General features: G+C 39.0%; 1 protein-coding gene across 3 annotated transcripts in view; it reads right to left on the reverse strand.

The window, feature by feature from the left end:
- Positions 1 to 18,414, reverse strand: part of ablim1a (actin binding LIM protein 1a) — a 57,965-nt gene extending 39,551 nt beyond the window's left edge. The window contains exon 1 of one of the 3 annotated variants that reach the window (XM_087802240.1): positions 14,450 to 14,786. In XM_087802240.1, coding sequence (XP_087658366.1) covers positions 14,450 to 14,684 — 235 coding nt within the window. In that variant the 5' untranslated portion in view covers positions 14,685 to 14,786. Of the gene's footprint in view, positions 1 to 11,437; positions 11,706 to 14,449; positions 14,787 to 18,287 lie in introns of those variants that run through there. The other 2 variants (XM_087802238.1, XM_087802239.1) reach the window with 2 other exon arrangements.
- Between the last annotated feature and the right edge of the window lie 5,851 nt (positions 18,415 to 24,265).

Here is a 24,265-nt window from a genome sequence, read left to right on the forward strand (position 1 = left end):
ATTGTCCAGACTTATGGACGTGTTTGTATTATAAAGCAATATTCGTAATAAATCTATTAATCAGTATTTTCCACCAGTCAAAAATAAACAAAAGCTAACAATCTCTGGATTCCAAAGCCATGTAGAATGAATCAAGATCCAGAAATGCAACTTAAACCTTTTGACATCCTTTCTCAAAAGTTTATTCAAGTGTACTTTAAGTATACTTTATGTATAGTAAATTAAAGTAGTATCCTTGAAGTTTACCTCCGTCCCCCATAAGCAAAAAGAAGTAAATTCAAGTGTACTATGAGTATAATTACTGTATACTTAATTGAAATAGTATACTTGAAGTTTACTTTCGACACCCATAAGATAAAAAAGAAGTAAATTCAAGTGTACTATGAGTATAATTACTGTATACTAAATTGAAGTAGTATACTAGTGGTTTACCTTCGTCCCCATAAGAAAAAATAAGTAAATTCAAGTGTACTATGACTGTAATTTCTGTATACTAAATTAGTAGTAGTATACTTGAAGTTTAGTTTAACTTTGACATCCCTTCTCAGACGTTTATTAATGTGTACTATTAGTATACTTTCTGTATAGTAATTTAAAGTAGTACCCTTGAAGATTACTTTGACATCCATAAGCAAAAAGAAGTAAATTCAAGTTTACTATGAGTATAATTACTGTATACTAAATTGAAGTAGTACACTTGAAGTTAACTTTTGACATCCTTTCTCAAATGTTTATTCAAGTGTACTATTATTATACTTTCTGTATAGTAAATTATAGTAGTATCCTAGAAGTTTACTTTCGTCCCCCATAAGCAAAAAGAAGTAAATTCAAGTTTACTATGAGTATAATTATTGTATACTTAATTGATTTAGTATACTTGGAGTTTAATTTTGACACCCTTTCTCAAAGGTTTATTCAACTAGTATACTTTCTGTATAGTAAATTAAAGTAGTATCATTGAAGTTTACTTGACTTCTTTTAGCAAAAAGAAGTAAATTCAGGTGAACTATGAGTAAACTTACTGTACACTTAATTGAAACAGTTTACTTGAAGCTTTTGACACACTATTCTACACAATAGTACAGTAAGTGATTGGACAAAAGTAGGTCAACAATGTTATCATGAACTGCATTAGTTTCCTCATATTGTCCAGACTCGTGGACGTGTTTGTATATGAAGCAATATTTTCGTAATACATCTATTAATCGGTATTTTCCGCCAGTCAAAAATAAACAAAAGCTAACAATCTCTGGATTCCAAAGCCATGTAGAATGAATCAAGATCCACGAATCCAACTTCAACCTTTCATTTTTGATTTGAAACAAACTCCAAGAAGGTCAATGAAAGAACCGCTTTACAGTCTGCACTCATCGGGATCCACTTTCAAAAGCCAGATTTATTATTATTAACATTTCAGGCGAGTGTTTTCGTAACATCTGACACGGACAGAAATGGAAAAGTCAACGCAGCCGACGTCACGGGTTGACTGTCGACCAAGACAGATGTTTCACTGCCATGAGTTCAGAGCCAAGAAGCTGAGCTTTAGCTGGGAATGAGTGGGATGTTTTTTTTCTTTTCCCAGTCTAATTCTGTCTGTAGGGCCAATGGCATTGTGGGAAAGAGACGTGTGGAAAAAGCAGGCAGAGGCTTTTTTTTTTTTAATTCATGGTTTAAAAAGTGACATTAATAGACGAGTCCTCGCATCAGTTCGATCTGGAACAAAACATCAGTGTTTCTCTTGAAGGAAATGGCAAATATGACTTTGACGTATAACCTATAAAATCCCGGGCACACATCTGTTGAGGTGCCAAGGATTAGATCATAGTTCCTAAAGGGTGGAGCGGTAATTGTAAAATCATAGTTCTACAAAAGGAACCCCTGAATCAACTTCACACACCATTGTATCGAGTGAGAGGAAAGTCTCTTGGCTCTGGCAAACACACAGTCATAAATCACGCTGTAGCGGCTAATAGTCCAACAAAGAAATGAAACATTTATATAATTATTTTCTCCCAAAACGTTCTATTAAGGCAGGGGTTCCCAGCGTCTGCCCCCATTATTGGTTTGTACTATTTTTACATCTTTTTTTCTAAACTTGAAGCACTGTTTCTTGTTATTGTATTGTATTAGCAGTGATGGTCTGATAAAGCTTCATGAAACAGTGTCATTATTTTCAGAGTCCACTAGATGGCGGTCTCTGCACTATTTTCCTTTGTTTTGAACAACTGTTCTAATGAAACATCACCTCATTTTTTAACTGATGGCGCCACCTACTGACCTCTGAACAACATGTCACTGCTTCATGAAGCTTCACAAGCCCATCATTATGTATTAGTATTAGTGTCAAACTTTGGTATGAGTTTTTATGAGTGCAGGCCGAGCAAGGGACTCCATTTTTGTTCAACTTCCGATGGTTAAGGAATAAAGATCATCACATCAAAATCCAATTATAATTTGAACTTTGATTACAAAGTTACGATGGAAGGCCCTTTCTCCACAAGAATTGACCTCAGGTCGCCCCCTGGCAAGTTGAGTTTGAGACCTCTGGCTTAAAGGTATAAATCACAAAAAAACAAAAAACGAATTTAAACCATTTTCTCCTCAAACTCATGTCGACTAAGTGAGTGATTTATTTTCCGTAATCCGTTCCACGAACTCCACTACAACAACCCACTCTACTACAACAAACTAAAAATAATAAAGACCTATTTAAGTTTTTTCCAAACAATTCCTCATGTCGAGGCTTCAATACAAGAGGGACGTTACAGACGAGCAGTGTTGAGGTATTTGGATGATTTTAAGTTTCTTTTTGGACGAAGATAAAGACAAAGACAACTGAGCTCCAGTCGTTACATTAAAATGAAGAAACATTTTTTCTAAAAAAAGAATGGATTACTCATAGTTAACACAAGGGTGAATAGAAATTAGTTAAATTTGAATTTTGTAAGGACTATCACTTTTAGGGAAACACTATCTCCTGTGACTTTAGACTTTCTTTATTGTCACTGCACAGAAGAACACAGCAGTGAAAAACTGGCAACGTCATAATCTTTAATTCTTGAGGGTTACTAATTTATTCCTGGCTTTTGAGAGTACGAAAAAATGCGGTGAAACTGTAGCAAAATGAGGGTTTGGACTTTAAGCTCTGCAGTCTTAGTCAACTACAGAACCAAGATTTTTTTTTCTACATAAGCAGATTGATTGTTTCTGGACATGACAAGTGCTGTAGAGTCCAGTGTTGGAACTTCAAATTTAAATGTCAACAAGTATATTTAGGCTTCTTCCACAATTAAACACTTCTTGCCTTCTGTTCAAAACAAAAAACAAACACTTTATGAAGACAGATCTGTATATGTTTCCACGCAAAATCACCCAAAACAATTGAGCACACACGTCAGGCTTGTATGTGGCACTATATTACTATGTATGGTGTTTTATTTGATTTTAATTTTGAGCACCTGAGAATATGTTTTGCACATCAGTGACAGTTTGCATGTAATTTTTACTCCTGCAAAAAATAAAGTGGTTTGAGCAAACAAAAATCTCTTTTACGATCAATAAATCTCACTTTGCGCACACTTTGCGACTGCTGTACGATCGCTCAACTTCATCTCCCTGTGTTCGCATGGATTTTCTTTTTACGATCGCTCACAACTACACAGCGCTTCATGTTGTGCCAATGAGGCGAACAATCACAAAGGCCGGAGAAAGCTTGTTTCTGATTGGCTATTTGGTTTCATACAATGTGCCGGGAAAAAGTGATGCATTCAACTGTCTTTAAAAACATTAAACCGCTCACTTCCACTAGCAAGAGAAAGTAAAAATGTCGAACAAAAGTTTGCAGAATTGCTTCTGCCTGTTGTTCGTGAAACCAAACAGCCAATCAGAAACAAGCTTTCTCCGGTCTCTGTGATTGGTCGGCTCATTGGCACAAATGAAGCGCTGTATAGAAGTTGAGCGATCGTAAAGTGATCGCAAAGCGTGCTTAAAGTGAAATTTATTGAACGTAAAAGAGATTTTTGTTTGCTCAAACCACTTTGTTTTTTTGCTGGAGTAAAAATTACATTCAAACTGTAACTTACGTGCAAAACATATTCTCAGGTGCTCAAAATTTCTAACTGCATGTTCAACAAATAAAACACTATAACTATGCAGAACAAAATGGCTTGCCAAATGAGAACTATGTCGCAGAAGTTTTAGTTTAACTGGAACTGACTCTGTTTCCTTTCGGTCCAACCTACTGTTTCAGTCTACGTCTCACGTGATGACGTCACACTCAAATGCTAATGCTAGCTTCTTTCGTAAAGCTTTTTACTAGTTAATGAAACTAAACGATTGGAGAAACCTTTCTACCACACATTTGCCTTTATAGTAACAAAAAGACGAACGTGACTTTCACCAAAACAGAATGTGTCCGTGCTATATGAGACGAAGCTGCTGATTAGTTAAAGTCATGTGCGTTGTCAGACCAAAAATGACCAGATTGACAAAGATGGTCTTTTTGTGAATTTAAATGTTTTAAATGTGGTAGAAATTACCATTAAATTGTTCGGTTGAAGTTTTCCTCACTTTTAAAAAAGCTTCACAAAAGACGTCTGCAGTGTGTGATGACATCACGCAGGAAGTGTCCGGCCAAAATGGCATCCTACATTGACTCGGGTCAGGGACAGTGGTGAACATAGTTTCGCTGGCAATTCCAAAATACCTACAAAATCTAATTTCTTCTTAGGTTATCAACATTTCCCTAAAAATGCCATTGAAACCTCTTCATCCGTTTTTGAGTTATTGTGCAAACAAACAAGATGGGAACAACAGAAGATACTGTAATTGTTACATGGATCAGTTGAATCCATAAGTAGGATCTACATAAATGTATGTCTTTTTTTTCCATGACATGACACTGAACTTTCCCGGGTCTTGAGGGAATCCTGTGATAGTTGCTGTAATGTTGCATAAATGTACTTGTATAAATAAGTCAGATGTACATCCGGAGAGTTTCTTTACACACTCATCGTTCCTGACGCTGGGATCATCACCTCCGGATAAAAGTGAGTGATACGAGGACGACACACACTCCTGTCGCCACAGGAACGGTGTGAGAGAACAACAACAACCAGCAGAGCCTCCCAAATCCTGGTTTTAAAAAGCAAAAGGGCGGCTCCACACCCCTCACCCGTCCGACCCAACCCCCCACTCGTTCAATCTGTCGGCGGTAATAAACGCCGCAGATGACGCCCAGGAGGGAACGGAGGGTCCGGATGTCTCCCGAGGGACACGTTCTGGTCCGACATCGGTGAATAACAGCAGACGTGATAGTTTGTCCTGGTACAAGAAAGCATCGTCGAGGGGTGAAGCAGAACTTTACAAGAGATGAAAAGGAGTTATGAAATATTTAGATGTTTTGTTATGGTAAAATATTCAGACACCACGGTAGCTGTGTGACTCCCCAGTGTGGGTACAGGGGTGTGTGTGTACACTTCTACGTTATCAATCTTTAAAAATACTTCCACATATATCTGCTAATCCGACCTTATATTGCTATTTTCCTTAAATATTATTGCCCTACGTTTATTTTAGTGAAATAATTTACCTCTTTTTTAGCATTTTAAATATCATATCTATATATTGTCAATGCCAATAATCGGATAGCTTAAGAGGTTTCGTCCGCTGTATGAAATAACATGGACTCTATCATAAAATCAGGTTGGAAATACATTTAGAAAATAACTGTAGCAGCCGCTCATAAAGTTGTGAAGTCAAGATTAAGTGCTTAAGCACGCATGGCTAAACACGAGGTAAAAACTTATTTTTTGTTTCTCCAGAAGTCCTTATTCTTTAAATAATTTATGAATAATTCTGGCTTTCATTTAGACGTTTGATGAATTATGAAAACTCAACATTTGATTTAAGTTTCTTTCTCTAGTGCTGTTAGCTAAAGTGCTCTCTGTGTGTAACAAAAAGTTATCGAGAGAGAATAATCTAATACGTTAACATTTTTTGGAAAGAAATTGATTTCTTCACCATTTAATATATAGGTTATCAATCCCTATTTCCACTGCTAGGATGTCCAATTAAATTCAGCATTTTAGGTCTGCAGTTAGGTCTACATTTTTATTGTGACACAAAAGCTAAGTGGGTTTAGCTTCAGCTAGCACGAGTGAAGGCAAACTGCTGGACCACTGTCGTAATAAGCCTTTGTGTTCGTGGCATGGACTCTTTTTTTTATGCCTTCTCCACTTGACGTGTTACATAAGATATTGTTCTGCAATCATTTATTTTCATTAATCCTTTATGGTACCTTCAAATATATGGTTAGGACCAAAATCTAGCGTGGCTGCCAATGCTCAGTTTGGAAATATATTATTATTCTTTTTTTTTTTTGTTGTATATTCATTAAAAACAACGTTATGAATGTTACATTATTTAAAGTTCATTCATGAAAAGGGGCCTAAATCTTTAAACAATCCAAGTTGCCAACACACGCATCTGTAAAAACCCAAACAAATTTAAGCATCTTTATAAAACGCACACAAAATATTATAAGTCACAATTTTTAATATTTAAACTTTTGTAGTTCGACCTAAAACAACCAATATGTATGTTACTCCTGCAGAAAGAAAGAATCTGCAGCATCTTTCCTTCAAAAACAAATGTCTGGGTCTTAACATAGACCCCCTTGGTGTCATGTGTGTTTTTGTTTTTTGGGGGGTGGAAGGACCCGCAGTTCTCCATCACTCAGGCATAACGAGAATCTCTTAACCCTCCCCCCATGAATATGTATGGTGACCCCGCCTCTGCTCCACCAGCAGCCCAGACAAAGCACTTCAAACACGGGCACGGGTTCTGTCGTGGGGGGACCCCTATCGGTCTCCGACACGCCCCCCCCTTCCGAACATTAAACAAGTAATCCTCTGGGACGTGAGCTCGGAATAATGACCCCCGGGTGAACGCCTGAATGGAACGGAGCAGGTACAATTATTCACTGATAAACGGGGAGAAGAGAGTTCCGGCAGCGACAATAGTCTGTGGAGCTTTCTTTTTTTTTGTGCTCGGAGCGAGAGCTGGTTATGGACTCGCCCTGTCGCGTATATACAGTATATCACTTGTGCTGTCCCAGCATGTATAGACGAGCGCATTGTCTCTTCTGTACATTGTGGCCCAGCTGAACAAACACAGAGGAGAGTGAAGTCTGTGAGAGGCTTTATCTCCTCATCCAGGGAGCGGACGCTGGCAGGCTTAAAAGACGAGCCTCCACTGCAGTTGTCTGCAGCAAAAAAAATCGAGGAGCGTCGCACGTTTCTGGAGTGTAAAGTGAGGGCAACTCTGAAAACACAGGGGTGACACGGGCAACGGGGGGAAGGTTGTTTAGTCGCTCGTTTACCGAGGAACCCCCGTTTGTTCCGACAATAAATATAAGAACAGGTGCAATAAATGTTGGCACATTTCATATGCATGACAAATTCATTCATTTATTCTTTGTGGTTCATAAGAACTCACTTTCTGCACCGTTGTGCGAGTTTTCTATCGCGATCTTAGGAATGAAATGTTGATTTTAGGGTATTTTTAACAATTGTATTTTTAACAATTGTCTGTTAACAATTAACATGGAAATATTCGAAGCGTTTGTTCATTTAGTTTTACAATTAAACTTCCGACTGCTATATGGCAGCGGTCATTACGTCCTCCGTGGCTAAAGAAACGATGAAATCCTGCAAGGTTCCTGGTGATGACTGAGGACAAGAGGATACAGTCGACTCCAGCAGCTTTTAAAGCTGATGTTTTGACACGTTTTGGTTTTAAAACAAATGAAAGCAGTTACGACTTGGTCAAGAGTCATGTGGTCTGTAAATACTACAACACCAGAGTTCATTCATTTCTTCTTTGTGGTTCATAAGAACTCACTTTCTGCAACGTTGTGCAAGTTTTCTATCGCGATCTTAGGAATGAAATGTTGATTTTAGGGCATTTTTTAAAAACTTTTTCGATTTAAAAAAACATTTTCTCTTGATATTTGATTATTCAGTATATCACATTTTCAAAAATTAGGTTATATTTTGTTGTGTTAACATGGTCGGCCGGAATATAAACTCTGGTTTTGTTACATTTCTTGTTCATTCTTTAGTCACTTTGATTGTTTGGCTTTTTTTTTTTTACTTTTTTGTTGATTTTTTTTAGAAGAGACACGTGTCCTGATCATTCTCAAGAGTATTAAATGTCTTTGAATAAGTGACGAAAATGTATTTTAGGATCAGAAAGTTCTGTACTTTGCAATCCACACTACATTACTACTTAGTTACGCAGGCAGCGCTACCCTCACTTAAACCATTTTTATCTTCCTGTTTCACTGTAGTGAGTCCATTTTTTGGTGTTTGTGTGTTGCGTCCTTGAGCATTTGGATCCTTCTAACAGACTTGTAATTATTTATAACATCAGGTCAGAAGTACATTTGGGCTACAAAATAAAAGCTCGGGTCTGGATTTTTTGTTGAGGAGGGCCACATTTGCAAAGTTTAAATTCATTGTATCTACATTTTAGGTAAGGTTATGTAGAACTTGATTGTTGTAGAAATTGTTGTTTTCAATTTGCTCAACAACAATATTGGGAGATTCTTCGTGGCACGACAGGAAAAACATTTTCAATATTTGGGAATTAGCATCAATATTTAGCAGTTTCACTCTGCGGTCTGTAGTGTATTTTATAATCTCTGGTTGAATAATACAGTTAAAAAATAGTATTCTGACTGCATAAAACTGCCCAAGGGCCACACTTTTGGACATGTGAAATTTAATTGTATTATATAGTCAAGGTGACCCGAAGACCTGGAAACAAATGTGTTTGTGATATCCCTTGTCTTGTCTCTTGGTCAATTTCCCTATCTTTGGCACGATTACTAAGACACTTCACTTCCTGTGCATTTCATTTTCTCTCCTTCAATACATATAACGTGTCAGTTTGGCCAAATATTCAACCCAGACAAGTGACAAACATGAGGGATTATTTACAGCAGGTAATAAACAGGGACATAGAACCATGAGCTCTTTCAAAGCTACTGTAGTTCAAGGATGAGAAGAAGTAAATAAAGATGGATGAAGGCGACGTGTGTGTACAACGGGAGCCATAAATAACAAAACTATTTCGAGGCCTCGGAAATAGAGCGACCGCCGCATGTAGAGAAAACCGCTGACGCTGCAATCTCGCTTTCAGTAATTCATCATTGCGGGTGTGATTAAAATCTGGTCAGCTGTGTGACGGTGAACAGCCCACCTGGCCTCGGACAGGTAGCGTGATGAGCTCCCGGGGGGAAACAAATGTAACATTATTTTCTGTCCAACGTAGCAAAAGCCCTTCTGCCGCCGCCGCCGCCGCCTTCTGTTCTCAACCACCAGACTGCTGCTCCGGCCAAAAACCCTCATTCTGAGATGTTGTGGGAACATGTGGCTTCCAGAGGTTACGGGTGTCCTGCCAAACGCTGGGAGTCTAAGGCCAGGGACTTTACTTGTGGCCTGTGGAGTCGGACATCAAGGGACGGCAGAGTCTCGCCCACTGGCGTGATGTCACGTGGTCGTACACTTATCTGTAAACATGTTGTTTTTCTTTAGGTGAGAGACGTCGCACACACTCCCACATACGTCGCACAAACTGTCTACACAAACCAGGAGAACTCTTGGAACTTATAAGATAAAGAAAAATAAATCATAAGTAAAGAAATCATTCGTTTATTGCAAGGGTTACATTGCAATAAACTAAATCTATCAGTAGTGACCATTTGAACAGCTCTCATGGTGCTTTGCCGCCCAGCCAACCAATCACAGCGGACGTTCACTTTTGGACGTAGCAACATAGACGTATCATTATAATATAGTATTTTAGTGAGTGATCAGCTGTCACCCCTATTAAAGCAGTTTGTAGAAAGGCATCATGGGAGTTCACTCTTTTGTTGGCACCATAAGTAAGATGGATATTAGTCCCTAAGAAGCAAGTATTTATAAGAAAATTATCTGGACTTTTTCACTAAATAAATATATATTCACAATATTTGCTGAAATCTCCTCCAGCTTTTTTAGGAGAACGCTAAGAGGTTGTTTTTTTCTTACCTTGGACGAGTCCCAGTGCACTAGGGAAAACCTCACCAGGGCTTGAGTCACCTCAACTTCTTTTAAGATTTGGCTCTACTTTGAGTCCTTCCCGGATATCTGAGCTGCTGACAGCTGTTCTAAAAAAGAGAATTCTTGCAGCTGTAGTTGTTTAATTTTGGTCAATAAGCAAAGCTTGAGCATAATCTGACCAATCTTTTGGCTCAGCTCTTCAGTATTCTTACCTCCTTCTAAATGATTCTCTATTTCAAACATTAATGGAAACATCGTGTCAAACCATATATTCATTTTGAACAAATTTCATGGTTTATAGTTCAATAAAGTGTGTAAATTAAACTAATTGGATTTTCTTTGTGTGTGAACAATTAACATGGAAATGTTGAAGCGTTGTTAATTTAGTTTTACAATTAAACTTCCAACCGCTAGATGGCAGCGCTCATTACATACTCCGCAGCTAAAGAAACGATGAAATCCTACTAGATCCCGGCGATGACTGAGGACAAGAGGATACATTTGACTCCAGCAGCTTTCAAAACAAATTAAAAGCAGTTACGACTTCGTCAAGAGTCATGTGGTCTGTAAATACTACAACACCAGAGTCAAGTACTCGGACAATACTACAAATATATCCTCGTTACTAGAGTATCAAAATATATGGTATTGTTGGCCCTGTATCGTTATACGTATCGTACGACCAGATTCTTGCCAATACACACCACAAGTGTTTTATTAATGGACTATAAGCTAATTCAAGATTAGTTTAAAACATAAGAACAAAAAAAGTGAATATTAAAAAAAGCAAAAATACAAACGTGATGGAAATCTCTGACATCTCCAGAATAATTTTTAAGAATAGTTAAGTCTCTCTCCCTCAGTCACCTCTTCTCTGTTGCTATGAGTCATACTGGTCGACCACAGAGCCTCCGAAAACTGCTGCAACACCCCAGTTCCCCCCCAACACACACCGCCGGCTGACCGGAGCTTTATAGGTGGAAACGACCATCTATATAACACTATGAATGAGGCCACGGGTGACAACAATGGAGTGTACCTTTTAGATGGTCGCCACGGCAACGGCTGCAGACAGAGCAAGCGATGGAGAGAACCAAAGAGAGAGAGAGAGAGAGAGAGATATCTCTGCGCAGAATACCCCTGAAGTGCTCCACTTTCCCACCCATTCAGAAGATTTAAAAAACCCATAGACGCTTCTAGAACTGTCGCAGCCGATGGGTGTGTTCGAGGAGGACGTCGTCATGACTCCCAGAAGAAGAAGAATTGAGGAGAAATAAAAACACACACTGCAGCAACGCTTCTACACTGACATGCTGAAGGCGACCGAATACCTTTTTCTTTGACCATGACCATTGGAATCCAGGTAAATCCACAGCCGAAGACCCGCTGAGTGTCTGGATCACGGCGGCGACTAGTTCCTTCTCAAAGTCTGAGGAGGCACCCCAGATGGACTGAGAGAGAGAGAGAGAGAGAGAGAGAGAGAGAGAGGGGGGGAGGTGTAGCGCTCCCCCTGAAAACACTGCTTCAGCGTGGGGTTTGCCTCCCGACTGCCTATTTTCCTCCCATCCCTCTCCTCCTCCTCCTCGGTTCACTCCTCCCTCGCTCAGTCACTCTGTTGTGTCAGCCGCCTCCTCACTGCAGCAACCAGGTGGCTGCTGGTGCTGCTGCTGCTGCTGCTGCTGCTGCTGATGCTGCTGCCGCCACCAAAACCATCATCCAAAATCTCACAGAAAAAAAATCACGTCTGAAGTTAAGGCTTCTTTATTTTTAAATCTCCGACTATGCATGAGTGGTGGCTAGCTTGAGTCCTCATTCTGACCGAGAGCTCTTTTTTCAGCTCCAAATAGTTCACACATCTGTTCTGTCTAATTACATTTTTTCATTATATTTAAGAAAAGAAAATTGCTTTTTAAAATATAACTCTATAATATATATATTTATGTTTCTTTTAATATTAATTTCATTATAATAGCAATGTTTTTTATATTTATATTTTTTACAAAATGTTGGGGCTGCTCATGTCTCCAAGTTATGTATTATTGGTGTTACTATTACACATGTTTTATAGCGATAATAATACTACAATTCAAATATATATATATATATATATATATAAATATATAAACACACGTTTTTATTTGTTCAGGCTTTTCCTTGATTTTCTGGAACTCCTGTTGTGTTATCAGTTTTATCTTGACCTTTAAAGTATATACTTTATTGAATAATGTTTTGATTGTTTAAGCGCTTTGTGACCCTGGTCTGGAAAAGCGCTAAATAAATAAAAATGACTTACTTACTTACTTATATGTATAAAAAATTTGGTTTTACATCTGTTTTTTTCTTAAACATATTTTAAACATTGGATTTATATTTTGAACTTGACGTTTTATGGATTTGTGTCTGGCTTGATTTGTGCAATTTATGTTTAATTTTACATGTTTGTTTTTTTTAAATAAATGTACATGTTTTGAATACATACACTTTGAACAAAAATAGAGTCTCTTGCTCTCGCCTGCACTCATGGTAACTATCATGTCAAGTGCAGCAAATAAGACATTGATAATAATTACGTTTAATGTCATTGTAAAAGGTTCGTTTTTTTTGTTGTTTTATTCAATTAACACAGAAAATAAAAAGCAAAATATCCATTTCTAGTGATTTACTGGAGTTTTCTTGTATTTTTCTTCTCCTGTCTACTGCGACAAACTTTGGGAAAAGCTTAGTTTTTTTTATTTAAAAATACAAGATCAATTCTTAAATAAATCCAGTAACTCAGGCACTTGTCCTTTTAAATTAATAAACTGAAAGTGTAACTGAGAAACTGATGACTAAGCTGTAAGTCCGGTCAACTCATGCCACCACAACCGTCTCCCTAAATGACCCGCTAAGGTGAGTGACACTGGACAGTGACACGTCAGGTCAGAGGTCACACTTTCCTTGATCTCTGCCATGTCACCACTATAAATAAATTCAGTGGATCCTCTTCAATCCTATTACAGCGAGCACAGGATAGCGGGTCGAGCATTATGACCACCTCTTCTGGTACATGGATCTGAATTAATCCTGATTTAAAACCTTCAAAAAAACACAAATTCATTCATTTCATTAAGGCAATCACCATCAGTACAGTTTAATATTCTAAAGTGGATTTCAACTACAAGTCAGATTATCAACCGAGACAATATCGTCCCCTTATGGTCAATTTAAGAACTACAGGAAATGATCTACCCGCTGTTTTTTTTTCTTCTTCAAAACAGCTTCTTATCTTCAAATCCAAACACTTTGACGAACCATTTTTTCTCTGCAGTGGTCAGTACCTTACACAGTTTGGGACAATAAAATATAGCTAGCAAGGCTAAGACAGTTAACAGACCCGATGTGACAACTAAAAAGCAATTATACCAACTTGTTTGGGACCTTGTCTGCTTGAGCCCTCGGCTCCTGCAAGGGTTTGAGTTATGCTTTTTTTTTTTCCTTACAAAAACAGTGTCTTTGTAATAGCCGGAGCACCTAAAAAAAGAATGGGATTCTATTTAAAAGAAAGGGAATAGATCAAGAATATAGTGTGGAATGCAAAGCATACTGTCAATTTAAAAAACTTCGGAATTTATATAATTTGTAAGAATTATATATTATAATTTTTAGACAAAAACTGTACTGATTTACATACAACATTGAAAATGTTGTTGTATAATTCAAAACACTTCAATTAACAGTGTTTTCAGATCTAAAAAACTGCATGTTTTGTCCTGAAATGACTTCTGTGTTTCTTCAAGTGAGATTTTTTAATTCCTTAAAGGGAGGAAAAAATGCTTACGTAAGCCTTGACCTGAGAGTGATCTCTCACTCTGGGGTCAGTTCAGCATGTTGTAACTTTCAAAATCTAGGACTGCAGATTCAGTTGAAGCGTCAGAGCTGGGGGGTTCACAGAAAACCGGGATGACATTTGTTGTGCGCCTGGCAAACGCTCAGCGAATACCCATTTCCGTGTCCATGTAGTAATCCCGATGTAAGCCAGCATGTCGCTTGGTCATGTGCTGCCCATTGGCACACTGCCCCGTGGGCTCGCCCTGGCATTAAAGGGTCATCTTATATAAGCACCAACTGTGATTAATTTACTTTTCAACGACAATGGGACGGAACACTCGCCCTGGACTCCTTGAACCGGGGGTCAAGTGCATGACATATTCCCAAATGTTCTGGTCGGTCAGATAGCTACTCAGATTGGGATGAATTGAAATGCTAAAAGCTAAACTATTGATTAAATAAAAATAAATAATCTCCATCACTGATGCTGCAGGTCGACCAGACGACCAAGAAAATTAGGTTTACTTTTTTCCTACCTGTGGGAATATCGTGAAGCCGCTCGCTGAGGTAATAGTCGTTTGGGTTGAGGTAGGGCAACTGCTCCATGTACTGTTTGGGAATAAGATACAGCACCTCGGCCACCTGTCCGTCCTCAATGACGGACATCCGCTTGACCGACCTCTTGCGCTTGACCCGGACCCGGTCCACATTCTGGCCGTGGCTGGAGCTGCACAGCTTCCCCAGATTGTTCAGACTGGGAAGCGTGGGCATAGCCTCGGGCTCCCCTTCGGCCGTCCCGCAGAGGAGGGTGAAGCACTGCAGGTACACGTCAGCCAGGGTCCAGGGATCCCGATCCAATCCGAGACGCAATCCGGGGGTTCGCTCATCGATCGTCGCCGACCGACGAGGCGGAAGGACGGGGAGCCGGGACGCGGGTCATTGTGCGATCATGGCCAGAGAGAGGTAGTATATAATAAGATCAAGGGTTATCCGAAACCGTCACATCCGACGTGAAGAGATGGAAAGGGAAAAAGTCCATCCGTCCATGCTGAGACGCCAAAAACAGCAGAAAGCAGGTGTAGAAATAGTGAGACTTTGGGAAAGGAGCTTACACTATGAGTGTCTTCAGTCCACCCAGCCTGGTGCCTTAAGCAGCTTACAGCTGACGTTCAGCCTACGATTATCTTCTGGGTGGGGTTAGGTAGTTACACATCAGGTTGGCCCGGTGTACTGCAAAAAAGCAAGTAGTGATCGGCTCCAAAACATCGTTTAAGGGGTAGTTACATCCAGGTACCTTCAGTCATGTCCCTCTTTTATTGAAGTATTACAGACGAGCGGTATGAAGGTATTCGGATGTATTGCCATGTATTTTTGGAGCTAGAAAACCCGAGTCCTGTGCTGTGTCTCAAATCACATATTTTTCTCTTAGTGCACTGGGGGTTAGTATGCATCAGGATAGTGTACGTACTAACTAGTACGCAAATTCTCCACAGATAGTATGTCTCAAATCAAACACTGCTGCTACACACTAACAGGAAATGACACGACAGCTTCTTCTTTTACTAATATTTAACGATGATTTCAACCAGCTGTAGGAACACTATCGACACCTGCTGGCAGCAAGTTTTGTATGGATCAAGAAATATGAGAAACGAAATATCGGCGAGATATTTACGCCGGTATCAGCACCGACGACGTGTCATCCTCCTACTGCTGGATGAAAATGCACCCAAAATTGCACTCTATTTGAGTGGTAGTGACGTAAATTCCGTTTACAACGTCAAAGTCACTAAGATGGCATCTGTTTAGGGTAGAAAGTGTCCATCGATCCATACTCCATTTTGTGGGTGTTTTAGTACGCCAATTTAGTGTGCATGGCGCACTACATTTCGCATACTAAGAATTGAGATGAACTTATGCACTAAAAATACTAAGTATAAATATAAGTTTAGGTACGCAAGTATGCGATTTGAGACACAGCTCTGGTCTCTACCGTGATACGGACATACATTTCTGCCTGTACCCCCAAAAGACATGTGATGTGTCTCAAATCGCATACTTCTCTTAGTATACTAGAAGTTAGTATGCATCAGGATAGTGTACGTACTAACTAGTAAGATAATTTTTCCCCGGATAGTATGTCTCAAATCAAACACTGTTGCTACGCACTAACCGGATTTGACATGACAGCTTCTTCTTCTACTTCTATTTAACGATGTTTCAACCAGCTGTTTGAACGCTATCGACACCTGCTGGCAGCACGTTTTGCAAGTTTGGAAGAAGAAAAAAGAAAAAATATGAGAATCAAAATATCTGCGAGATATTTAAGCTGGTATCAGCACCGAAGACGTGTCATCCTCCTACTGCTTCTGAAAATACACCTGTAAGTATATGCATATATATGCATTTATATATGACGTAACTTCTGTTTAAAACGTCATTAAGATGGCGGCCGTTTAGGGTGGTTAGTGTCCATCGAACGATACTCAGTTTTGTGGGCGTTTTAGTACGCCAATTTAGTGTGTATGGCACACTTAATTTCACATACTAAGAATTGAGATGCACTTACGCACTAAAATTACTAACTTTGAGTACGCTAGTAGGTGATTTGAGACACAGCAATGGAGTACTTAAATTCATAAGTACTCCCAACTACTATCCTAACTTGAAGTCAGTACGAGGTAGAAGCTCAGTGAAAATTTGAATTTCAATTGAACTATCCCTTTAACAATACTCATTAGCTAATTCATTGACAAATACTTTGCGTCGGCGTTGTAGATCTGTTGCGCAGGAAGGCCAGTCTGGGAACTGTGCCAGTCCCTGTGCAAGGACAGGAGTCAGCAAAGTCATCCCAGTAGCAACAACCACCACGTTAATCATCATCATCACTGGCCGTCAGACTAAAACATACAGTCGATGCATCAGCGCTCAAGTGGAAAACCACAGGCAGCTCCGCATCCGTGGCTCCAGGGTATGGAAACTCATTTAAGGTTCACCATTCATAAAGGCCCGCTAATGAATTGGTTTTAAACCCGTTACGGTGACAACGGTGGATCAATCGATTCAAATATAAGGAAGTGAATCCATCAAAAACTCGTAAAAACAGTCAAGCAACGAAAGAACAATAGTTGATGAGTCAAACTTTAACTCCACCATTCGGTAAGAATTTCACTTTTTAACATCACACATAAAATGTCAACCTTAGTAACATGTCTTTGTTATCTTGTTAAACCTGAAATATTAGGAGGGGAATATATATTTTAAAACATTAAAATAGGAGCAGCAGCTAGCAATGTAGCAAGCTATCGAGCTAGTGGCTAAACTGGTTAGCATTAGCTCAGCTGTTACCGGTGAACACGTCACAGATATGGATGAAGTACACGATCAATGACGCTGCAAACGCAGAGATATCCAACATTTAGAATCACTGAAAGCTTGGCTCATGGCTATGCTTTAAACAAATTTAACCATCATCTACTTTTGTATTCGCTTTTATCCGCTTTAATGTCATAACCTGTCGACTTCACTCGCATCAATTACTCACTGAAACTGGAAAAGCACAGAAAAAAAGCTCCGCCAATGAGATTATTCGACCATAAAAAAGAAGCATAAATCATCAATGTTTTTACAGTTTTCTACATTCCACAGGTGACTACAATGTTTCATTTTTGTGTTAGAATGATACATAACTTGGCTGGGATTCTAGGAAAAGATTATTGGAAATACGTGGACAACCTTAGTTACATTTGTTTCACTTCAACAACAACTCAGTGAAGTAAAGAGAAAGGAAAAGCAGAAGGTTTGCCAAAAGAAAAAAAAAACACATTCTTTTAACAAGTGGAAATTCACAGACTGTCGGAATGACTGATGGAGGTGTTAAGACTTCACGATAAACGAGATTACACTTGCTAAGCTCTGGTATGTTTAACCCACACAGACTCAGCACCGACTGGTTTCGGGACAACTGGTCCGATACGATGCGAAGTGTTCATCTTAATAAATAGATCAGAGCTTCACTGACAGGGATTGACGCTTTAAAAATAACAATTCCAAGTGACATTCATTAACTTAAAAGCGAGGAAAACTACAGAAAGACATCGTCCAGAACAGAGTTGAGTACGACAGTGACGTACAAATAAACAGGCTGAGTACCCCCCCCCCACACACAGTCGGTGGTCCGGGGTGTAGTTTAGGACATGCTACTCTGCTGCAGTGAGGCTCTGTCGTCCGATTGTCATCATATTTTGTGGTATCACACACATCGTCATGCTGCAGAAACCCAGTCAGCCGTCCCCTCATGCATCCAAATAATTTAATAGCTCCTGCGTCACACCCGCCGCACAAAAGATGATCATAAGTTTGTCTCCATCTTACCATCCAGACCAAAGCAGGAGGTGATTTTCTGGGCGTAGTTGCAAAGCCCATCGTAGCCGGGCTCCTGCTCCTCTCTGCTGCTCTCCCCCATCTCTACACACTCCTACAACCACACACACACACTCACACACACACACTGTCCCGTCCGACCGGCACTGCTTTCTTTCTTCCCCTGCCAATCAATTATTCAGCCTCTCGCCAGAGCACATGCGCTCGCACTGGGATGCACAACACACACACACACACACACACACACAAAGAGGGGGGGTAAAAAACGCTGATGCAGAGGGTCATGCTGGTGGTGGAGCAGCCGGGGCGAGGGAGGGAAAAAAAAGAAAAAAGAGGCTGCATCAGACTGCGATACTGCAGGATGCTCTCGCTCAGACAGCCATTGATCGTGCAGCTCTGACTGTAACAGGTAGAGGGACGTGGGCAGGAAACGGGGCGGAGAGAGACGGGATATAATGAAGTAGAAAAGTTTAATATCTTAAGGTTGTTTTTTTATTTATTTAAAGGAGTCTGTTTCGATGTCAATCAGACGGCACTTACGCCTCTGACAAGTCCAATAGGACAGAATTTTCCCGGAACCAAGGGGGTGGCCGGGGTCAATAATGGAAGTGAAAAAGGCTGTCAAGGTAAAAGCTCTCAGACACGAGCGCTCAAGACTACAGTGACAGACAAAGAGTACAGTAATAAGAGCTTCGCTGATAAGAATGTCTTCAGACATATTTTTTTTCTACAAGGTCTCCCCCCGGTATGCCTGAGATAAGAAGGCTAAGAAAAAAGGGGGTCATAATGTAATGGCGGATTTGTTGCAGCATCTTTTTTTGCTTTAAAAGGGATGTGTCTTAGAAAAAGTTAACTTTCTATTACAGAAATTGTATGTTGGTCCAATTTCAAAGAATGTCACCTTAGATCTTTAAGAGGTTTCCAGGACAATCGGACGGCTTCGACCCATTTGGTCCCGACCGGACGATGTAGCTGTAAAACTACACATGTGGGATATTTGGGTACAGTGTTCCCACCGTTTATCATGGAGGACATACATTCCAGGACATCCTGCAATAAGTGAAAATCCACAAAGAAGCGCTACTTGTGAGGGTTATGAAGAAGTTTCACGAAGCAGTGTCATCATTTTCAGAGTCCACTAGATGGCGGTCTCTGCACTATTTTCCTTTCTTTTCAACAACTTCCACCTACTGACCTCTGAACAACATGACACTGCTTCATGAAGCTTCATCAGCCCATCACTAATGTTTGGTATTCCACATAAACCTTTGAGAAACTTTCAGAAGCAAACACAACGGAATAGGTAGGAAGCATCTGACAGTGATATACTATATACAGTGATATAGTGATGTACTACTCAGTACATAGGATACATACATGGCATTTTATATGTACAGTACATGGCACATCCCGTAATCATACGATCAAAGCATCCTGAATAGTTAAAGATACAAACATCCCCCAAAGAAAATCTATGAAAGTGGTGAAGCCTTATAGATTAAGTGCAATACAGCGAGGGAACACTGTACTAGTGGATCTGAACTGTTGTTGCGAGAGCTTTGCCTTCTGGCTCAGCTCTTTATCCACACAAACAACAATCACTATGGACCATCTGACAATCTTATCCTTCAACGGTTCTTCCTTATATTGCGCTTTACACAAAGTAAGTGAGTAAGTAATTTGTATTTAAAGAGCGCTTTTCCAGACCACGGTCACAAAGTGCTTAAACAATCGAAACAATACTCAATAAAATATATACTTTAAAAGGTCAAGATAACACTTAGACAAGCACAGGAGTCTCAGAAAATCAAGGAAAAGCCTGCACGAATAAAAGTGTCTTGAGATGTTTCTTGAAGGACTCAGTAAATCCATCAAGCGCAGAGAGAGAGGAAGGTAATCCATTCACACACACTGATGGGAGTAGGCCGCAATGCAACACACCAGTTCAACCTCAGAATCAATCAGCATTCATTTTCGAAATTCATGTACACAATCGTTTCCACAGCTGGAATTGATCCTGCAACTCTACACATGAGTTATGAACACGTGCCCAAAGATACCATTTCAGACCTAAAACCATGGTCTTAGATTCAGGCGACAATTATTTTATACAACAACAGTAGTGGACGATTCATAGCACATGAAAAAAGTAAACAGAACTTAAATACATCTTATTTTTACACGATACATACATTATTGGTCGTCCTTGACAACAACGTGTGTTGTCTTTGCTGGAGGCGTTAAATTATACATATTATGCAAGTGTGCAGTAAATGTATAGATTATCTTCAACACTCAGCAGCCATACAATCGAGATTATCGACGGCAGTACTTTGTGGTAACTAACGCAGAGATAATGGGCTGCCGTCTATGACCATGGCGTGTACTTCTCATGAATAATGATCGGCCACTCGCACGGGCTTAAGCGAGCTAATCAGGTCTGTGGACCACTGGGGGGCTGTCGGTGCCGTGGACCCTGAGCTGCATCGATCTCAGCCCGGCAGCTGTGAGAATTGATACAGAGGCCGGTGTCAGTGCAGAGGATCAAAGCCACACTGATGTGCATGTGTCAGCTCAGGCGGGGATTATTGCGCCTTTAACAGAATAACAAAATAAAAAATCGAAGGACCAGAACAACTGCAGGCGTTTGTCTCTTTTCTATCTCCGGTATTATCAGGTATTGGACGGACTGGCTACAGATATGACTTATTGCAGGGGTGTGAGGATTTCAAACATGTTTTTAATGTCTCGCTTTCAACTATAGGAATCTATTTTCTTGTGTCGTTCACCAGATTTAACACAACAAAAAAGCATTCATCTGCTTCTCCATCTTTAATCAAATTCCCTGTCGTTTGTGGAAAGATTTCAGTTTCAAGAAAATATATTCAGGATCTGGTTCTTAGTGTAATTTATCAGTTTTATCTTGCCCTTTAAAGTATATACTTTGTTGATTGTTTAAGCGCTTTGTGACCCTGGTCTGGAAAAGCGCTATATAAATAAAAATGACTTACTTACTTATATTTTCTTCATCCAAAAAAAAAATTCCACCATTAGACTTGTTTCTGCTAAACACAAACTTAGATAAAGACTTGTTCTATTATTTCGGCAACAGTTTCTCTTGTTCAATAAAAGAGAGACATTACAGTTGAGTAGTAGGAGGTATTTGTGTGTCTAAGTGTGTCTTTTCTGACCATAAAAATACATGTTTTGCTCCCTATAACTCTAAAAAAGAATGTTTTAGTAATAAAAAATAATCCCAAACCTTAGTCAACATGAGCGTGAGTAAAAATTGACCCAAATTTGAATTTTTGGGTGAACTATCACTTAACATAAGCTTATAAAGGTGAAATAAATATAGATATTTAATATATTGTGGGTCACCTTAAATTACTTGCCGGATCAGATTCGGCCCCTGTGTCTTAAGTTTTAAAAATCCACTTCATATGGATACTGAGACATATTCAAAAAACGAGATGAAAGTCTAGACATCCAGGTGAGTTCAAGAAAAAAAAAAGTCTATTTTTATCCTGGTGTAAAAATAAACGCTCCTAAATAAGTTGGGATGAGAGGATAGGCTGCTGCAGCTGGATCAACCTCCTTGGGAGGATCTCAGCTCCACACTCTGGAGGACGACTGCAGACCTTCAAGTACCAGAACCGGACCCGGAATTCGAAGACTTTGACCGGGTCAAAGTGTGACAGCTTTTCTGCGGCAGAAAGACACTCACCTCTGGCGGACATGCCGGGTAGGTGGTCGCTGTGGCGGAGGGTCCTTCAGCCGAGCGGGTTATGGTTGGATGGACGCATGAACTCGTGGACTTTGAAGTTTTCCATTTATTGTCAGCAGGCAGACCACGAGCTGGAGTGTTCGTGTGTGTGTGTGTGTGTGTGTGCAGGAGGCAGCACTTTCCATCCACAGGGCGTGTCCTGGAACACACAGCATCCCTCGTTAGATACAAGTTTTTTTGGGGCTGAACCTGAAATTTGAAGCGAGTTGATCAGGCTGGTAATAATCGACGATTAATAGGGAATTAAGATGTCGATCGGTGTTGGGTTTTTATTTTTAAGTCGCGCGTCACAACGTCTGCAATATTTCTTTAGGTGGTCACTGTATTCGTGTACCTCAGAGGTCCACCCCTATCTGCCATAGCTGGTACTGCATCGACTCAACGTGCCCCGATTATTGATAATATTAATCTCGCTTTTGGATATTGATTTTATTGTCCATAAATTCAAATAATGTATTATTTATACAAGTATAATCTGCGGTGATATTAGTAGCATTTTGCATTTAAGTACAAAAAACTATTCCAGCATATTGTTAATAATATTGGATAACTTTCGTTTTAAGATATTTAAAAATAGATAACTATTGATATTTAAATGTTTTTAGGTTAAAAAACGTTTAAAGTTATAATTTGTTCCCGTTTTGTTTTAACTAGTAAATTTTCCAAGCCAGGTTCATTTAAATTTATTATAAGTCATATTTTTTGCTCAATTATTAATATTCTTCAAATCCCTTAAGAATAGGGTTAAGCATTATACATTACAATCCCAGCATTTATTATTATTATTAATAATAACAATAATCAATATTCATATTTCTTGCTAATTTTTGTCAGACCACCATCTGGTGGTCTCTGAAAATAATGACACTGCTTCAGGAAGCTTCGTCAGACCATCACTATGAATCAGTTGCTACAAAAAGGAAATTATTTAAAATCCTGTACAAATATATGTTTAATCAAAAGGTCTACATACGGCTCATGGATATGTCTTTATTTAACTTACTGTATGGAACTACAGGGATCTAAAACCACAACGGATAAATTACATATCAATGAGTAATACGAATTATAAACAAAGATTTAGAACAAAATAAACTGTAATATTATGATCATGATTCCTAATTTTAAAAACATTCATATATTTAAGTTAATTGGCTTGTTTTATTATAGAGCAAAAACATTTTAAAGCAAAAAATAAGCTTAAAAATGAAAAGAAGATGTTTTTTATTTAAAGGTGCTCAGCTGTGTCAAACAACATACTGTATTTCTTATGTTGAAACATTATGTCATTTATATTTGAAATTAAAATGATGGAAAATATGTAGTTATGTGCAGGAATGTGTTTGTATTTAATATAAAGCAAGACTGAATGTAAAACGAAATTAACAAACTGACCTGAAAATACTATTGCAAAATCTAAGACATTGTGTCAAACAACACACATATCTACTTTAATTAAAACAAGTTGTCTTTAATGGGTTTTGTAGTCATACTTATAACAGCAGTAGTATTTGTAGTCGTTGTTTTTCTTAATTTTTTATAATTGCAAACTTTAAAAATCTCATTATCAAACTAATATTATTTTGTCATTAATACTGCTTGCAAGTAAGCTGTTGTTAATTTTTCCAACTGGTTTTTAGTGTGTTTTAGGGCCATTGGGTCATCTTGACACTGAGATGACACAAGGATTGTTTTTTCTGCTCTGTTTTACCTAATACTTTCTTTTTTACTGATTTATCAGTATACTTCAAATTATGGATGTGATGGTCTGGAGCACGGGAGGGTAAAACAACGACTTAAAATAGGGCTAAAGAAAATAGGGTGAATGTAATAAGTTATCATTTTTTCTGAATAATAAATACACTGTGAGAAAAAAAGTTAAGGGTGTGTGGCTCAGGTGCAAAGGAGGCGAAAGGGAAAAAATCATAAATTGAAACTGGGCTGAAATAAATTGGAACTTTAGTAAATTTGGGAGGATGTGATAAATGAAAGTTAATGCAATACACAGGGAAGTGGATTGCATGTTTTAAATGTGAAGGGAATTTTTGAGAAATACCAAAATCTTTGTCATTACTCACTTACTTACATTATAACCGTTGAGCTGGAGCGCCCCCTGCTGGACAGTCCGGGCGCTGTTTGGCGAATGAAGTGCCACCGTGTCCAGGGGTAGAAAGTGAGGAGG

This window comes from Callionymus lyra, chromosome 11, assembly GCF_982586985.1.
Source record: "Callionymus lyra chromosome 11, fCalLyr1.hap1.1, whole genome shotgun sequence".
Lineage (NCBI taxonomy): Eukaryota > Metazoa > Chordata > Actinopteri > Syngnathiformes > Callionymidae > Callionymus > Callionymus lyra.